This window comes from Oncorhynchus keta, unplaced genomic scaffold (assembly GCF_023373465.1).
Source record: "Oncorhynchus keta strain PuntledgeMale-10-30-2019 unplaced genomic scaffold, Oket_V2 Un_contig_2998_pilon_pilon, whole genome shotgun sequence".
Classification (NCBI taxonomy): Eukaryota; Metazoa; Chordata; class Actinopteri; order Salmoniformes; family Salmonidae; genus Oncorhynchus; species Oncorhynchus keta.
In genome coordinates, this window is record NW_026286834.1 from 164,877 (window position 1) to 182,500 (window position 17,624).

Here is a 17,624-nt window from a genome sequence, read left to right on the forward strand (position 1 = left end):
AAATACCTTAGAAAATATGGTAGTAATCTTGCTAAGACCAGAAGAGCTGAGGAGGAAAAGGTGATCATTAAGATAACTTCCCTTTCTCAGAGGTCCCCAGCCGACCTCTCGTGGGAGGAGAAGATGGAACTAATTGAGTTACAAAATAAACTGGATAATATATATAGATTAAAAGCAGAAGGAGCCTTTATTAGATCTAGGAAAAAAATGGATTGAGGAGGGAGAACAGAATTCATCCTATTTCTTTAGACTTGAGAAATTTCACTCTAAAAATAACACTATCCATAGTTAAACATTGATGGTGTTATTACAGATGACCAAAAATGAATCGCTAAATACTGTAGCAATTTTTACATAAAATTGTATAGCTCTATGTACTGTCAGGAATCCACAGATATGTTTTTTTAACTCACTGAATAATGTTCACTCTATCAGTGATATTGAATCTAAACAGTGTGATGAACCCATCAAAGTCGAAGAGATTATAGAGTCTATCAAACATCTAAAGAACAATAAATCACCAGGTGTTGATGGAATTACATCAGAATTTTACAAATTATTTTCTGAATAAGTAGCTCCCTTCCTATTTGAAGTCTTATTAGAGAGTATCAATGTTCTCCCTCCGACAATGAGTCAGGGGTTAATAACACTGATACCTGTAAGCCTAAAAAATAAGTGCTGCTCATCGATAACTGGTGTCCAATTTGTCTTCTTAATAATGACTATAAGATAGATAAGCCTTATAAGCCTCACTACTTGCAAAAAGAGTTAAAGAAGTCCTGGATGCAATCATTGATGAAACTCAGTCTGGCTTCATGAGGAACAGACATATTTCTAAAAATGTCAGACTAGTATTAGACATACTTGACTACTCAGACCTAATAACCGAGGCTAGCTTCATGTTATTTTTAGATTTTTATAAAGCATTTGACACAGTAGAGCATCAGTTTCTCTTCCACTCCCTTGAGAGACTTGGCTTTGGGGATTTTTTCTGTAAGGCTATTTAAGACTCTATGCAAATGGTAACAGCTCTATCAAATTGAAATATGGCACCTCACCTAGATTTGAGTTAAAGAGAGGAATTAGGCAAGGTTGTCCTATCTCTCCGTACCTGTTTTTATTAATCACCCAACTTCTTGCAAATTCTTTAAATAATAGTCCTGTACAAGGTATTTCCATAGCTGGTAAAGAAATGATTAAAAGCCAGCTGGCTGATGATACTACACTTTCTCTGAAAGACGCTAACCAAATTCCCATATCGATCAATGTGATTACAATCCTTTTCCAAAGCGTCTGGTCTATATCTTAACATTAAGAAATGTGAACTCATGGCTGTCAAAGATTGTGTGACACCTTCATATTATTTAAAAGGAAGAGTTCTAATAACCAAGGCTGAAGGTTTCTCTAGACTAACATATGGTGCTCTATCTTTGTATAGTGACAGTAAAATAAGCAAGGAGATAGACCAGATGCTTTTCAACTTTCTGTGGAGAAACCGTACCCATTACATGAGGAAAACTGTTGTAATGAACTGAATTTTCTGCACTTTACTACTTTAAATAATGCTTTTAAGATCAATTGGATAAAACAATTCCTAAGAAGAGCCACTTCTATCTGGAATTGTATTCCTCATCATGTCTTCTCTACTTCTGGTGGCCTTAACTTCATGTTGTTTTGCAATTATAATATTGACAAAGTTCCAGTGAAACTTTCTGTTTTTCATCGGCAGGTCTTCTTGTCCTTCATTTATAAACATAATTTTTCTCCACACAGATATTATATATGGAATAATCGGGATATATTGTATAAAAATACTTCTTTGTTTTTAGAATATTGGTTCCAAAATAATATCCTATTGGTGAGCCAACTGGTAAATGCAGAGGGTCTTTTACTCAGTTATAAAGAATTCTTATCACTTTACAAGGTCCCTGTAACACTTAAAGATTTTGCAATTGTTTTAGATGCCATTCCCTCAGGTGTTGCTCTGTTATTCAGGAACGTGTCAAGACCTGACCCTCAGAGCCGACCTTCTGTTGACCCTGTTGACTCATCAGTAGGAAAGACCTGACCCTCAGAGCCTACCTTCTATTGACCCTGTTGACTCATCAGTAGGAAAGACCTGACCCTCAGAGCCTACCTTCTATTGACCCTGTTGACTCATCAGTAGGAAAGACCTGACCCTCAGAGCCTACCTTCTATTGACCCTGTTGACTCATCAGTAGGAAAGACCTGACCCTCAGAGCCTACCTTCTATTGACCCTGTTGACTCATCAGTAGGAAAGACCTGACCCTCAGAGCCTACCTTCTGTTGACCCTGTTGACTCATCAGTAGGAAAGACCTGACCCTCAGAGCCTACCTTCTATTGACCCTGTTGACTCATCAGTAGGAAAGACCTGACCCTCAGAGCCGACCTTCTATTGACCCTGTTGACTCATCAGTAGGAAAGACCTGACCCTCAGAGCCTACCTTCTGTTGACCCTGTTGACTCATCAGTAGGAGAGACCTGACCCTCAGAGCCTACCTTCTGTTGACCCTGTTGACTCATCAGTAGGAAAGACCTGACCCTCAGAGCCGACCTTCTATTGACCCTGTTGACTCATCAGTAGGAACGATTTGTTTCTGTTTTGGTCCATTCAACAACAGAGCGATATGAACCTTGTTTCAGCAGGATGTTGTATCTATACTTTATGTCATGCCTTATTGGAATGGATTTATTGATAATATCTGTTGGGAAAAAGTCTGGATGTTGCCACACACAGACCTACTTGTTAACAAAATGTAGGAAGTTCCCTTTAAAATGATTCATAGATATTATCCTGCCAACCACTATATGAAGAAGTTTAAGGAAAACATCAAGTCAAATGTCTCCTTTTGTAATGACCACCCAGAAACAGTGTTGCATTGTATTCATGTAAGAAAACTGTGGCAAGACATCAGTAGGTTTATAATTGAACACATTTATGAAGATTTTACACTATTGTGGAGAGATTTACTGCTTGGATTCTTTACATATGATAGAAATAAGCTGAAATATTTTTATGTAATTAATTTCATTATTCTTTTGGCCAAATTTCATATACACGAATGTAAATTTACAAACAGAAAACCACATTTTCGTACCCTACAAAAATAAATTGAACTGTATTTTAAGGTTAAATGCTCTACTAACAAAAAAGCTGTTAGAATTGTAAGTATATGCATGTCCCTTAAGGTCCTTGTGTAATTGTAATGTAATATTGTACCCCCCAGCCCCGCCCCCAGCCCCAGCCCCGCCCCTAGCTCGATTATCCATTGTTTGTAATCTATGTATTCTTGTGTTCCCTTATGTGCTTTATGTATTGATTTGTTGTTAATAAAAACCATTTTAAAAATAATTTTATAAAGATTCATGGGGGCTGGCATCTTGCTAGTTCCGGTCTCAGGAGCCCATTGGTACATGCGCACTAGCACTCGAGCCCAGCGCGAACGAGAGCTGGTCGTGGATTTGATTAGTGGGGGATGGTAAATGTGCACAAAGCACACCACACAACCACAGGAAACATGAAGAACATGGGGTATGCAAGTAAGTGATTCAGGACGAAGAGGACTGTGCTCTAGATGTCTACCTCAGGAGACAGTTGGATGATATCTGTTTAACACAATCAGAATAAGCACCATTTGACACAGATAGCTTGGTAACATCAGGTGTACTCTGGGAACTGTAGTTCTTAATACGGGAAGCCGCAGTACATGTTGAGCTGACCCTGTCTCTGTCCCCACTGAGCTGAACCTGTCTTTGTCCCCACTGAGCTGACCCTGTCTCTGTCCCGACTGACTGACCCTGTCTCTGTCCCCACTGAGCTGACCGTGTCTCTACTGACTGACCCTGTCTCTGTCCCCACTGAGCTGTCTCTGTCTCTACTGACTGACCCTGTCTCTGTCCCCACTAAGCTGACCGTGTCTCTGTCTCTACTGACTGACCCTGTCTCTGTCCCCACTAAGCTGACCCTGTCTCTGTCTCTACTGACTGACCCTGTCTCTGTCCCCACTAAGCTGACCCTGTCTCTGTCTCTACTGACTGACCCTGTCTCTGTCCCCACTAAGCTGACCCTGTCTCTGTCCCCACTGGCTGACCCTGTCTCTGTCCCCACTAATCCATACCCCTAACCCATAACACATACCCCTAACCCATAACCCCTAACCATAACACATAACACATATCCCTAACCCATAACACATACCCCTAACCCATACCCATAACCCTAACCCATAACCCATAACCATAACACATACCCCTAACCCATAACCCCTAACCCATAACACATACTCATAACCCCTAACCCATAACACATACCCATAACCCCTAACCATAACACATACCTCATTAAAGTGCCTGTGAGAGGAGGCTAGTAGACTATTGAGATACATCCACAGTGTGCCCCAGCTAGTAGACTATTGAGATACAGCCACAGTGTGTCCCAGCTAGTAGACTATTGAGATACAGCCACAGTGTGTCCCAGCTAGTAGACTATTGAGATACAGCCACAGTGTGTCCCAGCTAGTAGACTATTGAGATACAGCCACAGTGTGTCCCAGCTAGTAGACTATTGAGATACAGCCACAGTGTGTCCCAGCTAGTAGACTATTGAGATACAGCCACAGTGTGTCCCAGCTAGTAGACTATTGAGATACAGCCACAGTGTGTCCCAGCGAGTAGACTATTGAGATACAGCCACAGTGTGTCCCAGCTAGTAGACTATTGAGATACAGCCACAGTGTGTCCCAGCGAGTAGACTATTGAGATACAGCCACAGTGTGTCCCGGCTAGTAGACTATTGAGATACAGCCACAGTGTGTCCCGGCTAGTAGACTATTGAGATACAGCCACAGTGTGTCCCGGCTAGTAGACTATTGAGATACAGCCACAGTGTGTCCCGGCTAGTAGACTATTGAGATACAGCCACAGTGTGTCCCAGCCAGCAACAGGTCCTGTGACACAGTTCCCATCCAAAATTAACCATATTTGGTAAGTAAAGACCCTACTGTGTATTCTACACCCCACTTTAGCTGAGACCGGTAGAAAAGTTCTCTCTACAGCCCAATATTCTCAAAATACCAGTTGTCAACATTGTATTGTAGTCTACTAGCTGGGCCACACTGTGGCTGTATTGTAACAGTTGTCAACCCCACCTCTTTAAGGAATACCTAGGATAGGATAAGTAATCCTTCTCACCCCCTTAAAAGATTTAGATGCACTATTGTAAAGTGGCTGTTCCACTGGATGTCATAAGGTGAATGCACCAATTTGTAAGTCGCTCTGGATAAGAGCGTCTGCTAAATGACTTAAATGTAAATGTATTTAAAAAAATGTTTTCATAAAATGCTTATTGCCTTTTCTTGTTGGCACAATAGAAGTGGACATTGATAAATATTCAATAGCTTTTTTTAAAATTAGTTATCCACGTTGCAATGTTTTGAAAATGCGGGCCTGTATTTTGAAGGTTTCCTCATTACCATATAGGACCGTGACGTTATCATTCGTGCTGCTGGCGGAATACCGGTGGAGGTTTAACACGGATGTCAACAAACTAGCGATTTCAACGATTTTTCCCCCCCATTAAATAACCCATAAGTGACGACTAAACGGTAAGTGGTTTTAGGTCACGTTATCCGAACACGATATAACGTAAGCGGCGTTAATATCTGAAAGGATGACAATGTTGAGTCGTTAACGTTAGCTAGGAACACAGAAACACCAGTTTATTCTGGACAATATCCACCGTGCTAAGTTAGCTACTGTAGCTAACAACGTTGCCTGTGGCTTTCTGCCTTCGAAACCAGAGAACTAACAACCCCCCTGTCTCTCTCTCTGTCTCTCTGTCTGTCTGTGTGTCTGTCTGTCTCTCTCTCTCTCTGTCTCTCTCTGTCTGTGTGTCTGTCTCTCTCTGTCTGTGTGTCTGTCTGTCTCTCTCTCTGTCTGTGTGTCTGTCTGTCTGTGTGTCTGTCTGTCTGTCTTGTCTCTCTGTCTGTCTCTCTGTCTGTCTCTCTGTCTGTGTCTCTCTCTCTCTGGCTGGCTGGCTGGCTGGCAGCCATCTGTATATTTGTAACATCAATAGCCTTTCACTAGCGTCTGTCTGTGTGTCAGACAGTCTGCTGCTACTATGGCTTACCTGGGCGATGAGCATACAGTGAGGGAGCTGAGGAGGGCTCTGTCCAACCCAAACGTCCAAGCTGACCACCTACGCTACAGAAACACCATCCACAGAGTCATCAGGTGTACACAACTATCACCGACTACACACACACACGTTACCACTAACTATGCTACACACATGCACAATTACAACTGACTACACACACACTAATGTCTGTCTTTCCCTCCTCTCTCTTTCTCTCTCTCCCCTCTCTCTCTCCCTCCCATGTCTCTCTCTCCCCTCTCTCTTATCTCCCACCTCTCTCTCTCTCTCTCTCCCACCTCTCTTTCTCCCTCTATCTCTTTCTTCTCTCCCACCTCTCTCTCTCCCACCTCTCTCTTTCTCCCTCTCTATCTCTCTCTTCTCTCCCCTGCTCCCTTTCACGTTTCCCAGAGTGATGTCTCAAGGACAAGATGTATCTGGGTTGTACAGTGAGATGGTGAAGGCATGTGCAACGGCAGATATTGTCCAGAAGAAACTGGTGTATGTGTTTCTGTGTGCCTATGCCAGTCTGAACCCTGAGCTGTCTCTGCTGGTAATAAACACCCTGAGGAAAGACTGCTCGGATCACAACCCCATGGTTCGCAGCCTGGCCCTACGGAACATGTGCAACCTCAGGTGTGTGTGTGTAATGTGTAAGGTGTATGTAACGTGTGTGTGTGTAACGTGTAACGTGTGTGTGTGTGTAATATGTAACGTGTGTGTGTGTAATATGTAACGTGTGTAATGTGTAACATGTGTGTGTGTAATGTGTAACGTGTGTGTGTGTAATGTGTAACGTGTGTGTGTAATGTGTAATGTGTGTGTGTGTAATGTGTAATGTGTGTGTGTGTAATGTGTAACGTGTGTGTGTGTGTGTAACGTGTGTGTGTAATATGTGTGTGTAATGTGTGTAATATGTAACGTGTGTGTAATATGTAACGTGTGTGTGTGTAATATCTAGTGTGTGTAATGTGTAATGTGTGTGTGTGTGTGTGTGTAATGTGTGTGTGTGTGTTGCAGGCTCCCAGGTCTATCACAATATGTGCAGCAGCCTCTTACAGTGGGACTGAAGGACAAGGCGGCGTGTGTTCGTAGAGTGGCTGTACTGGGCTGGGCCAAGATATACACATTACAACCTAACACAGAGACAGGTAGATATACACATTACAACCCAACACAGAGACAGGTAGATATACACATTACAACCTAACACAGAGACAGGTAGATATACACATTACAACCTAACACAGAGACAGGTAGATATACACATTACAACCTAACACAGAGACAGGTAGATATACACATTACAACCTAACACAGAGACAGGTAGATATACACATTACAACCTAACACAGAGACAGGTAGATTACAATACACACATTACACAGACACGTCCAAGGCACACTGTAAGTGCCCCTCCTGTGTTCCAGATGTAGCTGTAGTGAATGAGTTGTATGGGTTGTTAAGGGACCCAGACCCGGTAACGTCATGGTGAACTGTCTCCGGGCACTGGAGGAGATTCTACAGGAAGAAGGGGGCGTGGCTATCAACAAACCCATTGCTCACCACCTCCTCAACAGGTAGGTGTGGGGGTGAATGAGTTGTGTGTGTGTGTGTAGTCTCACTCTTAAAATGACTCGTACTCAGTGTGTGGGTGTCTCTGTGCGTGTCTTTCTCTCTCTCTGTGTGTGCGTCTCTTTCTTTCTCTCTGTGTGCGTCTCTTTCTCTCTCTGTGTGTGCGTCTCTTTCTTTCTCTCTGTGTGCGTCTCTTCTCTCTCTCTGTGTGTGCGTCTCTTTCTTTCTCTCTGTGCGTGTCTCTCACTCTCTCTGTGTGTGCGTCTCTTTCTTTCTCTCTGTGTGCTCTTTTCTCTCTCTGTGTGTGCGTCTCTTTCTTTCTCTCTGTGTGCGTCTCTTTTCTCTCTCTGTGTGTGCGTCTCTTTCTTTCTCTCTCTGTGTGTTTCAGGGCTTTATTGGCATGGGAAACATACAGTGGGGCAAAAAACTATTTAGTCAGCCACCAATTGTGCAAGTTCTCCCACTTAAAAAGATGAGAGAGGCCTGTAATTTTCATCATAGGTACACGTCAACTATGACAAAATGAGAAAAAAGTATCCAGAAAATCACATTGTAGGATTTTTAATGAATTTATTTGCAAATGATGGTGGAAAATAAGTATTTGGTCACCTACAAACAAGCAAGATTTCTGGCTCTCACAGACCTGTAACTTCTTCTTTAAGAGGCTCCTCTGTCCTCCACTGCTACCTGTATTAATGGCACCTGTTTGAACTTGTTATCAGTATAAAAGACACCTGTCCACAACCTCAAACAGTCACACTCCAAACTCCACTATGGCCAAGACCAAAGAGCTGTCAAAGGACACCAGAAACAAAATTGTAGACCTGCACCAGACTGGGAAGACTGAATCTGCAATAGGTAAGCAGCTTGGTTTGAAGAAATCTGAAGAAAACTGTGGGAGCAATTATTAGGAAATGGAAGACATACAAGACCACTGATAATCTCCTCGATCTGGGGCTCCACGCAAGATCTCACCCCGTGGGGTCAAAATGATCACAAGAACGGTGAGCAAAATCCCAGAACCACACGGAGGGACCTAGTGAATGACCTGCAGAGAGCTGGGACCAAAGTAACAAAGCCTACCATCAGTAACACACTACGCCGCCAGGGACTCAAATCCTGCAGTGCCAGACATGTCTCTAACTCCCTGGTGGTGGTCTGGAGTAATGGAGCCGTGACACTGGGTTCCTCTAACTCCCCTGGTGGTGGTCTGGAGTAATGGAGCCGTGACACTGGGTTCCTCTAACTCCCCTGGTGGTGGTCTGGAGTAATGGAGCCGTGACACTGGGTTCCTCTAACTCCCCTGGTGGTGGTCTGAAGTAATGGAGCCGTGACACTGGGTTCCTCTAACTCCCCTGGTGGTGGTCTGAAGTAATGGAGCCGTGACACTGGGTTCCTCTAACTGCCCCTGGTGGTGGTCTGGAGTAATGGAGTCGTGACACTGGGTTCCTCTAACTCCCTGGTGGTGGTCTGGAGTAATGGAGCCGTGACACTGGGTTCCTCTAACTCCCTGGTGGTGGTCTGGAGTAATGGAGCCGTGACACTGGGTTCCTCTAACTCCCCCTGGTGGTGGTCTGGAGTAATGGAGCCGTGACACTGGGTTCCTCTAACTCCCCCTGGTGGTGGTCTGGAGTAATGGAGCCGTGACACTGGGTTCCTCTAACTCCCCCTGGTGGTCGTCTGGAGTAATGGAGCCGTGACACTGGGTTCCTCTAACTCCCCCTGGTGGTGGTCTGGACTAATGGAGCCGTGACACTGGGTTCCTCTAACTCCCCCTGGTGGTGGTCTGGAGCCGTGATGCTGGGTACCTCTAACTCCCCTGGTGGTGGTCTGGAGCCGTGACGCTCGGTTCCTCTAACTCCCCTGGTGGTGGTATGGAGTAATGGAGCCATGACACTGGGTACCTCTAACTCCCCCTGGTGGTGGTATGGAGCCTTGACACTGGGTAATATAATAATAATAATATAATAATATATAATATATGCCATTTAGCTGACGCTTTTATCCAAAGCGACTTACAGTCATGTGTGCATACATTCTACGTATGGGTGGTCCACGGCTCTAACTCCCCCTGGTGGTGGTCTGGACTAATGGAGCCGTGACACTGGGTTCCTCTAACTCCCCTGGTGGTGGTCTGAGTAATGGAGTCGTGACACTGGGTTCCTCTAACTCCCCCTGGTGGTGGTCTGGAGTAATGGAGCCGTGACACTGGGTTCCTCTAACTCCCTGGTGGTGGTCTGGAGTAATGGAGCCGTGACACTGGGTTCCTCTAACTCCCCTGGTGGTGGTCTGGAGTAATGGAGTCGTGACACTGGGTTCCTCTAACTCCCTGGTGGTGGTCTGGAGTAATGGAGCCGTGACACTGGGTTCCTCTAACTCCCCTGGTGGTGGTCTGGACTAATGGAGCCGTGACACTGGGTTCCTCTAACTCCCCTGGTGGTGGTCTGGAGCCGTGATGCTGGGTACCTCTAACTCCCCTGGTGGTGGTCTGGAGCCGTGACGCCGGTTCCTCTAACTCCCCTGGTGGTGGTATGGAGTAATGGAGCCATGACACTGGGTACCTCTAACTCCCCCTGGTGGTGGTATGGAGCCTTGACACTGGGTAATATAATAATAATAATATAATAATATATAATATATAATATATGCCATTTAGCTGACGCTTTTTATCCAAAGCGACTTACAGTCATGTGTGCATACATTCTACGTATGGGTGGTCCACGGCTCTAACTCCCTGGTGGTGGTCTGGACTAATGGAGCCGTGACACTGGGTTCCTCTAACTCCCCTGGTGGTGGTCTGGAGTAATGGAGTCGTGACACTGGGTTCCTCTAACTCCCCCTGGTGGTGGTCTGGAGTAATGGAGTCGTGACACTGGGTTCCTCTAACTCCCCTGGTGGTGGTCTGGAGTAATGGAGCCGTGACACTGGGTTCCTCTAACTCCCCCTGGTGGTGGTCTGGAGTAATAGAGCCGTGACACTGGGTTCCTCTAACTCCCCCTGGTGGTGGTCTGGAGTAATGGAGCCGTGATGGCTTTATATGGGAAACATATGTTTACATTCACAAAGCAAGTGAAATGCATGATAAAAAAAAGTGAAATAAAGAATATAAAATGAACAGTAAACATTACTCACAAAAGTTCCAAAAGATATGAAAATAAATATGGGTTGTATTTACAATGGTGTTTGTTCTTCACTGGTTCTTCACCTTTTTCTTGTTTCTCTCTCTCTCCCTCTCTCCTCTGTATCTCTCTCTCTCTCTCTCTCTCTGTATCTCTCTCTCTCTGTCTCTCTCTGTATCTCTCTCTCTCTCTCTCTCTCTCTCTCTCTCTCTCTCTCCTCTCTCCGTATCTCTCTCTCTATCTCTGTATCTCTCTCTCTCTCTCTCTGTATCTCTCTCTCTGTATCTCTCTCTCTCTCTATCTCTCTTTCTCTCTCTCTGTATCTCTATCTCTCTCTTTCTCTCTCTCTGTATCTCTTTCTCTCTCTCTTTCTCTCTCTCTGTATCTCTATCTCTCTTTCTCTCTCTGTATCTCTCTCTCTGTATCTCTCTCTGTATCTCTCTGTATCTCTCTGTATCTCTGTCTCTATCTCTCTCTCTCTCTCTCTCTCTCTCTCTCTCTCTCTCTCTCTCTCTCTCTCTCTCTCTCTCTCTCTCTCTCTCTCTCTCTCTCTCTCTCTTTCTCTCTGTGTATCTCTCTCTATCTCTCTATCTCTCTCTCTCTGTATCTCTCTCTCTCTCACTCTGTATCTCTCTCTCGCTGTATCTCCCTCTCTCTCTCTGTGTCTCTGTATCTATCTCTCTGTGCTCCAGACTGAAGCTATGTGATGTGTGGGGCCAGTCTGAGGTGCTAGCGGTGCTCCAGCGGTATCGGCCTCGCAGCGAAGACGAGCTGTTCGACATACTATCTCTGTTAGACCCCGCCCTTCTCTCGCACCACGCCCCCGTCATGGCCGCCACGCTCCGCCTCTTCCTGTCCCTGTGTTCCACGCTGCCTGCCGTGTGTATGTCGGCACTTGAGAGAGCACGGGGCCCCCTCCTGGCTGCCGCCGGCAGCACCTCCCGGGAACTACGCTATGCAGCGCTATGTCACATCCAGGTGTGTTTTCTGTCATATTCTATTAGCTTGCTACGGCCCACCACCTATCTTTCAGCTGTTCTAACATAATTGCAAAATGGTTTTCTAATGATCAATTAGCCTTTTAAAATGGTAAACTTGGATTAGCTAACACAACGTGCCATTGGAACACAGGAGTGATGGTTGCTGATAATGGTACACCTATGTAGATATTCCATTAAAAATCTGCCGTTTCCAGCTACAATAGTCATTTACAACATTAACAATGAGTACACTGTATTTCTGATCGATTTGATATTATTTTAATGGACAAATTGTTTTGCTTTTCTTTCAAAATCAAAGACATTTCTAAGTGACCACAAACTTTTGAACAGTAGTGTGTGTACATTTGAAGTCGGAAGTTTAGGTTGGAGTCATTAAAACTCGTTTTTCAACCACTCCACAAATGTCTTGTTAACAAACTATAGTTTTGGCAAGTCAGTTAGGACATCTACTTTGTGCATGACAAGTCATTTTTCCAACAATTCTTTGCAGACCGATTATTTCACTTATAATTCACTGTGTCACAATTCCAGTGGGTCAGAAGTTTACACACACTAAGTTGACTGTGCCTTTAAACAGCTTGGAAAATTCCAGACAATGATGTCATGGCTTTAGAAGCTTCTGATAGGCTAATAACATAATTTTGACTCAATTGGAGGTGTACCTGTGGATGTATTTCAAGGCCTATACCTTCAAACTCTGCTTCTTGGCTTGACATCATGGGAAAATGTAAAGAAATCAGCCAAGACCTCCAGAAAAAAGCAAACTGTAAACCAATCAAAACTGGTTTTCTGCCAATCACATTATCCGTACCTATAAGGTAGTCGACAGTTGGTGACAACTCGAGAGAGATCTCCATCTGACAAACTGCTATCAGGTAAAGTATTTTTAATAGATTTGTAACCTAACTATTTAGTTATAGAAATGTGAATCCATCAATGCTATAAAATGACTCCCAGCAACCTTAGTAATGTAGCTAGGAAGCTAGTCAATCTGTTGCTAGCTAGCAGGAGCAGATAGCTTCATCACTAGCTAGTATGTCATTCCTTGACAAGGAGCGTTTTAGCTATCAGTTTATTCCCAGTAATAATTGAAGACTACAAAAGTCTACAGGACAAGTTGTGTAAATCTGATACAGTCATCAAGGCAGGACCCACTAATATCATTCATACTGACTAACAGGAAATGCCACAGTATCCCTGTCTAGGAATTCCACATTATCCCTGTCTAGGAATGCCACATTATCCCTGTCTATAGGAATGCCACAGTATCCCTGTCTAGGAATGCCACATTATCCCTGTCTGTAGAAATGCCACATTATCCCTGTCTGTAGAAATGCCACATTATCCCTGTCTGTAGAAATGCCACATTATCCCTGTCTGTAGAAATGCCAAATATGCAAATATTTTGAAGATAAAAATTGAAAAAATAAATGTACATAAGTATTCAGACCCTTTACTCAGTATTTTGTTGAAGCACCTTTAGCAGTGATTACAGACTCAAGTCTTCTTGGTTTCTCCCATTCTTCTCTGCAGATCCTCTCAAGCTGAACCTTCACCTCAAGGTGAACCTTCGCCCCAGTCTGAGGTCCTGAGAACTCTGGAGCAGATTTTCATCAAGAATCTCTCTGTACTTTGCTCCGTTTATCTTTCCCTTGATCCTGACTAGTCTCCCAGTCCCTGCCTCTGAAAAACATCCCCACAGCATGATGCTGCCACCACCATGCTTCACCGTAGGGATGGTGCCAGGTTTCCTCCAGACGTGATGCTTGGCTTTCAGGCCAAAGAGTTCAATCTTGGTTTCACCAGAACAGGGAATATTCTTTCTCATGGTCTTGAGTCCTTTCGGTGCCTTTTGACAAATTGCAAGTGGGTTGTTATGTGCCCTTTACTGAGGAGTGGCTTCCATCTGGCCACTCTACCATAAAGGTCTGATTGGTGGAGTGCTGCAGAGATGGTTGTCCTTCTGGAAGCTTCTCCCATCTCCACAGAGGACCTCTGGAGCTCTGTCAGAGTGACCAACGGGTTCTTGTTCACCAACCTGACTAAGGCTCTTCTCCCCTGATTGCTCAGTTTGGCCGAGCGGCCAGCTCTAGGAAGAGTCTTGGTGGTTCCAAACTTCTTCCATTTCAGAATGACGGAGGCCACTGTGTTCTTGGGGACCTTCAATGCTGCAGAAATGTTTTGGTACCCTTCCCCAGATCTGTGCCTCGACACAATCCTGTCTCAGAGCTCTACGCACAATTCCTTTGACCTCATGGCTTGGTTTTTGCTCTGACATGCACTGTCAACTGTGAGACCTTATATAGACAGGTGCCTTTCCAAATCACGTCCAATCAATTGAATTTACCACAGATGGACTCCAATCAAGTTGTGGAAACTTCTCAAGGATGATCAATGGAATCAGGATGCAACTGAGCTGAATTTTGTGTCTCATAGCAAAGGGTCTGAATACTTATGTAAATAAGGTTCTTCTGTTTTTATTTTGTATAAATTTGCAAATGTTTATACAAACCTGTTTTCACTTTGTTATTATGGGGTATTGTGATGTCATTATGGGGTATTGTGATGTCATTATGGGGTATTGTGATGTCATTATGGGGTAGTGTATATAGATTGATGAGGAAAACAATGAATTCAATCCATTTTAGAATAAGGGTGTAACATAAACAAAATGTTGAGAAAGGGAAGGGGTCTGAATACTTTCTGAATGCGCTGTACATTGGTTTGTAGGTACTTCCTTTGCTATTTGTCTCTGTACTCAATAAATGGTCAAACACCATTTGTGGTGATGTGCTTTGTTTCTAATGTATATGCATGAAACCTGATAAAACATCATGAAACATGTCTCACACAAGATTTTGGCACTGTCAACTTTTAGAAGGTTAGTAGGATTTTTTTTCCCTTCTAGAATCCTACAGGCTCTTTATCATTCTCTATACCTTATAGTCCAATACATTATACATGACCACTATGCTATTGGTCAGCTGCTCTTGGAGAACTCTTCTGGTTTAGAAATCAAACTCTCTGGTTTTCTTATTGCAGAGCCCATATTGTGTAACTGTTTTTAGAGAAGATTGTACTTCGAGCCATATGTGTCTGCTAATATGCAGCTTTCGTTTTTAAACCTCCATTCTAACATACACAGATTTCTATCTATCTATATCTATATAAAATATAAAGGCAACATGTAAAATGTTTCATGAACTGAAATAAAAGATCTCAGAAATGTTCCATATGTACAAACAGATCCACTACATCACCAGCAGGATGTGGACACCTGCTCATCAAACATCTCATAACAACATCCTGGGCTTTAATATGGAGTTGGTCCCCTTTGCTGCTATAACAGCCTCCACTCTTCTGGGAAGGCATTAATATGGAGTTGGTCCCTCTTTGCTGCTATAACAGCCTCCACTCTTCTGGGAAGGCTTTAATCTGGAGTTGGTCCCCCTTTGCTGCTATAACAGCCTCCACTCTTCTGGGAAGGCATTAATATGGAGTTGGTCCCCCTATAACAGCCTCCACTCTTCAGGGAAGGCATTAATATGGAGTTGGTCCCCCTATAACAGCCTCCACTCTTCGGGAAGTCTTTAATATGGAGTTGGTCCTCTTTGCTGCTATAACAGCCTCCACTCTTCAGGGAAGGCTTTAATATGGAGTTGGTCCCCCTTTGCTGCTATAACAGCCTCCACTCTTCAGGGAAGGCTTTAATATGGAGTTGGTCCCCCTTTGCTGCTATAACAGCCTCCACTCTTCTGGGAAGGCTTTAATATGGAGTTGGTCCCCCTTTGCTGCTATAACAGCCTCCACTCTTCAGGGAAGGCATTAATATGGAGTTGGTCCCCCTTTGCTGCTATAACAGCCTCCACTCTTCAGGGAAGGCATTAATATGGAGTTGGTCCCCCTTTGCTGCTATAACAGCCTCCACTCTTCAGGGAAGGCATTAATATGGAGTTGGTCCCCCTTTGCTGCTATAACAGCCTCCACTCTTCAGGGAAGGCATTAATATGGAGTTGGTCCCCCTTTGCTGCTATAACAGCCTCCACTCTTCTGGGAAGTCATTAATATGGAGTTGGTCCCCCTTTGCTGCTATAACAGCCTCCACTCTTCTGGGAAGTCATTAATATGGAGTTGGTCCCCCCTTTGCTGCTATAACAGCATCCACTCTTCTGGGAAGTCATTAATATGGAGTTGGTCCCCCTTTGCTGCTATAACAGCCTCCACTCTTCAGGGAAGGCTTTAATATGGAGTTGGTCCCCCCCCCTATAACAGCCTCCACTCTTCTGGGAAGGCTTTACTATGGAGTGTAAGGTTTATAATCAGTGTGTGTAATGTTTATAATCAGTGTGTGTAATGTTTATAATCATTGTGTGTAATGTTTATAATCAGTGTGTGTAATGTTTATATTCAGTGTGTGTAATGTTTATATTCAGTGTGTGAAATGTTTATATTCCGTGTGTGTAATGTTTATAATCAGTGTGTGTAATGTTTATAATCAGTGTGTGTAATGTTTGTGTTCCAGCTGCTGCTCCGTTCTGAGCCTGGTCTGATGGGGGAACACTACAAACGCTTCTTCTGCGGCTATGCTGAACCACCTTACATCAAACAGAACAAGATGCAGGTAGGGCCCTGCTGAACCACCTAACATCAAACAGGTAGGGCCCTGCTGAACCACCTAACATCAAACAGGTAGGGCCCTGCTGAACCACCTAACATCAAACAGAACAAGATGCAGGTAGGGCCCAGCTGAACCACCTAACATCAAACAGAACAAGATGCAGGTAGGGTCCTGCTGAACCACCTAACATCAAACAGATTAATTGGTTAATCAATAAGGGAGTGAATTATGAGATTAATTGGTTAATCAATAAGGGAGGGAATTATGAGATTAATTGGTTAATCAATAAGGGAGTGAATTATGAGATTAATTGGTTAATCAATAATGGAGTGAATTATGAGATTAATTGGTTAATCAATAAGGGAGTGAATTATGAGATTAATTGGTTCATCAATAATGGAGTGAATTATGAGATTAATTGGTTAATCAATAAGGGAGTGAATTATGAGATTAATTGGTTAATCAATAAGGGAGTGAATTATGAGATTAATTGGTTGATCAATAAGGGAGTGAATTATGAGATTAATTGGTTCATCAATAATGGAGTGAATTATGAGATTAATTGGTTAATCAATAAGGGAGGGAATTATGAGATTAATTGGTTAATCAATAAGGGAGTGAATTATGAGATTAATTGGTTAATCAATAAGGGAGTGAATTATGAGATTAATTGGTTGATCAATAAGGGAGGGAATTATGAGATTAATTGGTTAATCAATAACGGAGGGAATTATGAGATTAATTGATTATTTGGTTGTTTTTCTAAACAGTTGAATGTACTGATTGGATCTGGATAAGAGCAGCTTACGAATGTAAATGTAGCTATTTAGGTACTGGTTGAATGAATGATGAGGTAACTGTCTATGGGGATTAATTGATTGATTGTCAGGTGCTGGTTGAGTTGGTGAATGACGACAACGTGGCGATGGTTCTGGACGAGCTGAGAGGATACTGTACTGACGTCAACACTGAGACCTCACAGACTGCTATCAACGCTATAGGTACACACGCAGACCACAGGAGGATGGTGGCACCTTAATTGGGGAGGACGGGCTCATTGTAATGGCTGTCTCTCTGCAGGTAGTATAGGGAGGAGCTACACTGACAGGTGTCTGGCCATCCTCACGGGACTACTGGGGCTGAAGCAAGAACACA

At 43.6% G+C, this 17,624-nt stretch overlaps 1 protein-coding gene and 1 long non-coding RNA gene across 2 annotated transcripts in view; both read left to right on the forward strand.

The window, feature by feature from the left end:
- The first annotated feature begins 5,497 nt into the window (after positions 1-5,497).
- Positions 5,498-17,624, forward strand: part of LOC118377996 (AP-4 complex subunit beta-1) — a 31,696-nt gene continuing 19,569 nt past the window's right edge. Inside the window, 10 exon segments of the mRNA XM_052507570.1 lie at positions 5,498-5,626; positions 6,070-6,254; positions 6,568-6,792; positions 7,177-7,307; positions 7,587-7,639; positions 7,642-7,736; positions 11,543-11,828; positions 16,374-16,472; positions 17,359-17,470; positions 17,550-17,624. The exon segment at positions 17,550-17,624 is cut by the window's right edge and continues 9 nt beyond it. Of these exon segments, the coding sequence (XP_052363530.1) occupies positions 6,142-6,254; positions 6,568-6,792; positions 7,177-7,307; positions 7,587-7,639; positions 7,642-7,736; positions 11,543-11,828; positions 16,374-16,472; positions 17,359-17,470; positions 17,550-17,624 (1,189 nt within the window). The 5' untranslated portion in view covers positions 5,498-5,626; positions 6,070-6,141.
- On the forward strand, positions 11,837-14,630 carry LOC127923522 (uncharacterized). The gene is made up of 2 exons (XR_008114605.1): positions 11,837-12,726; positions 13,385-14,630. It is a non-coding gene; the product is annotated as an uncharacterized LOC127923522 (long non-coding RNA).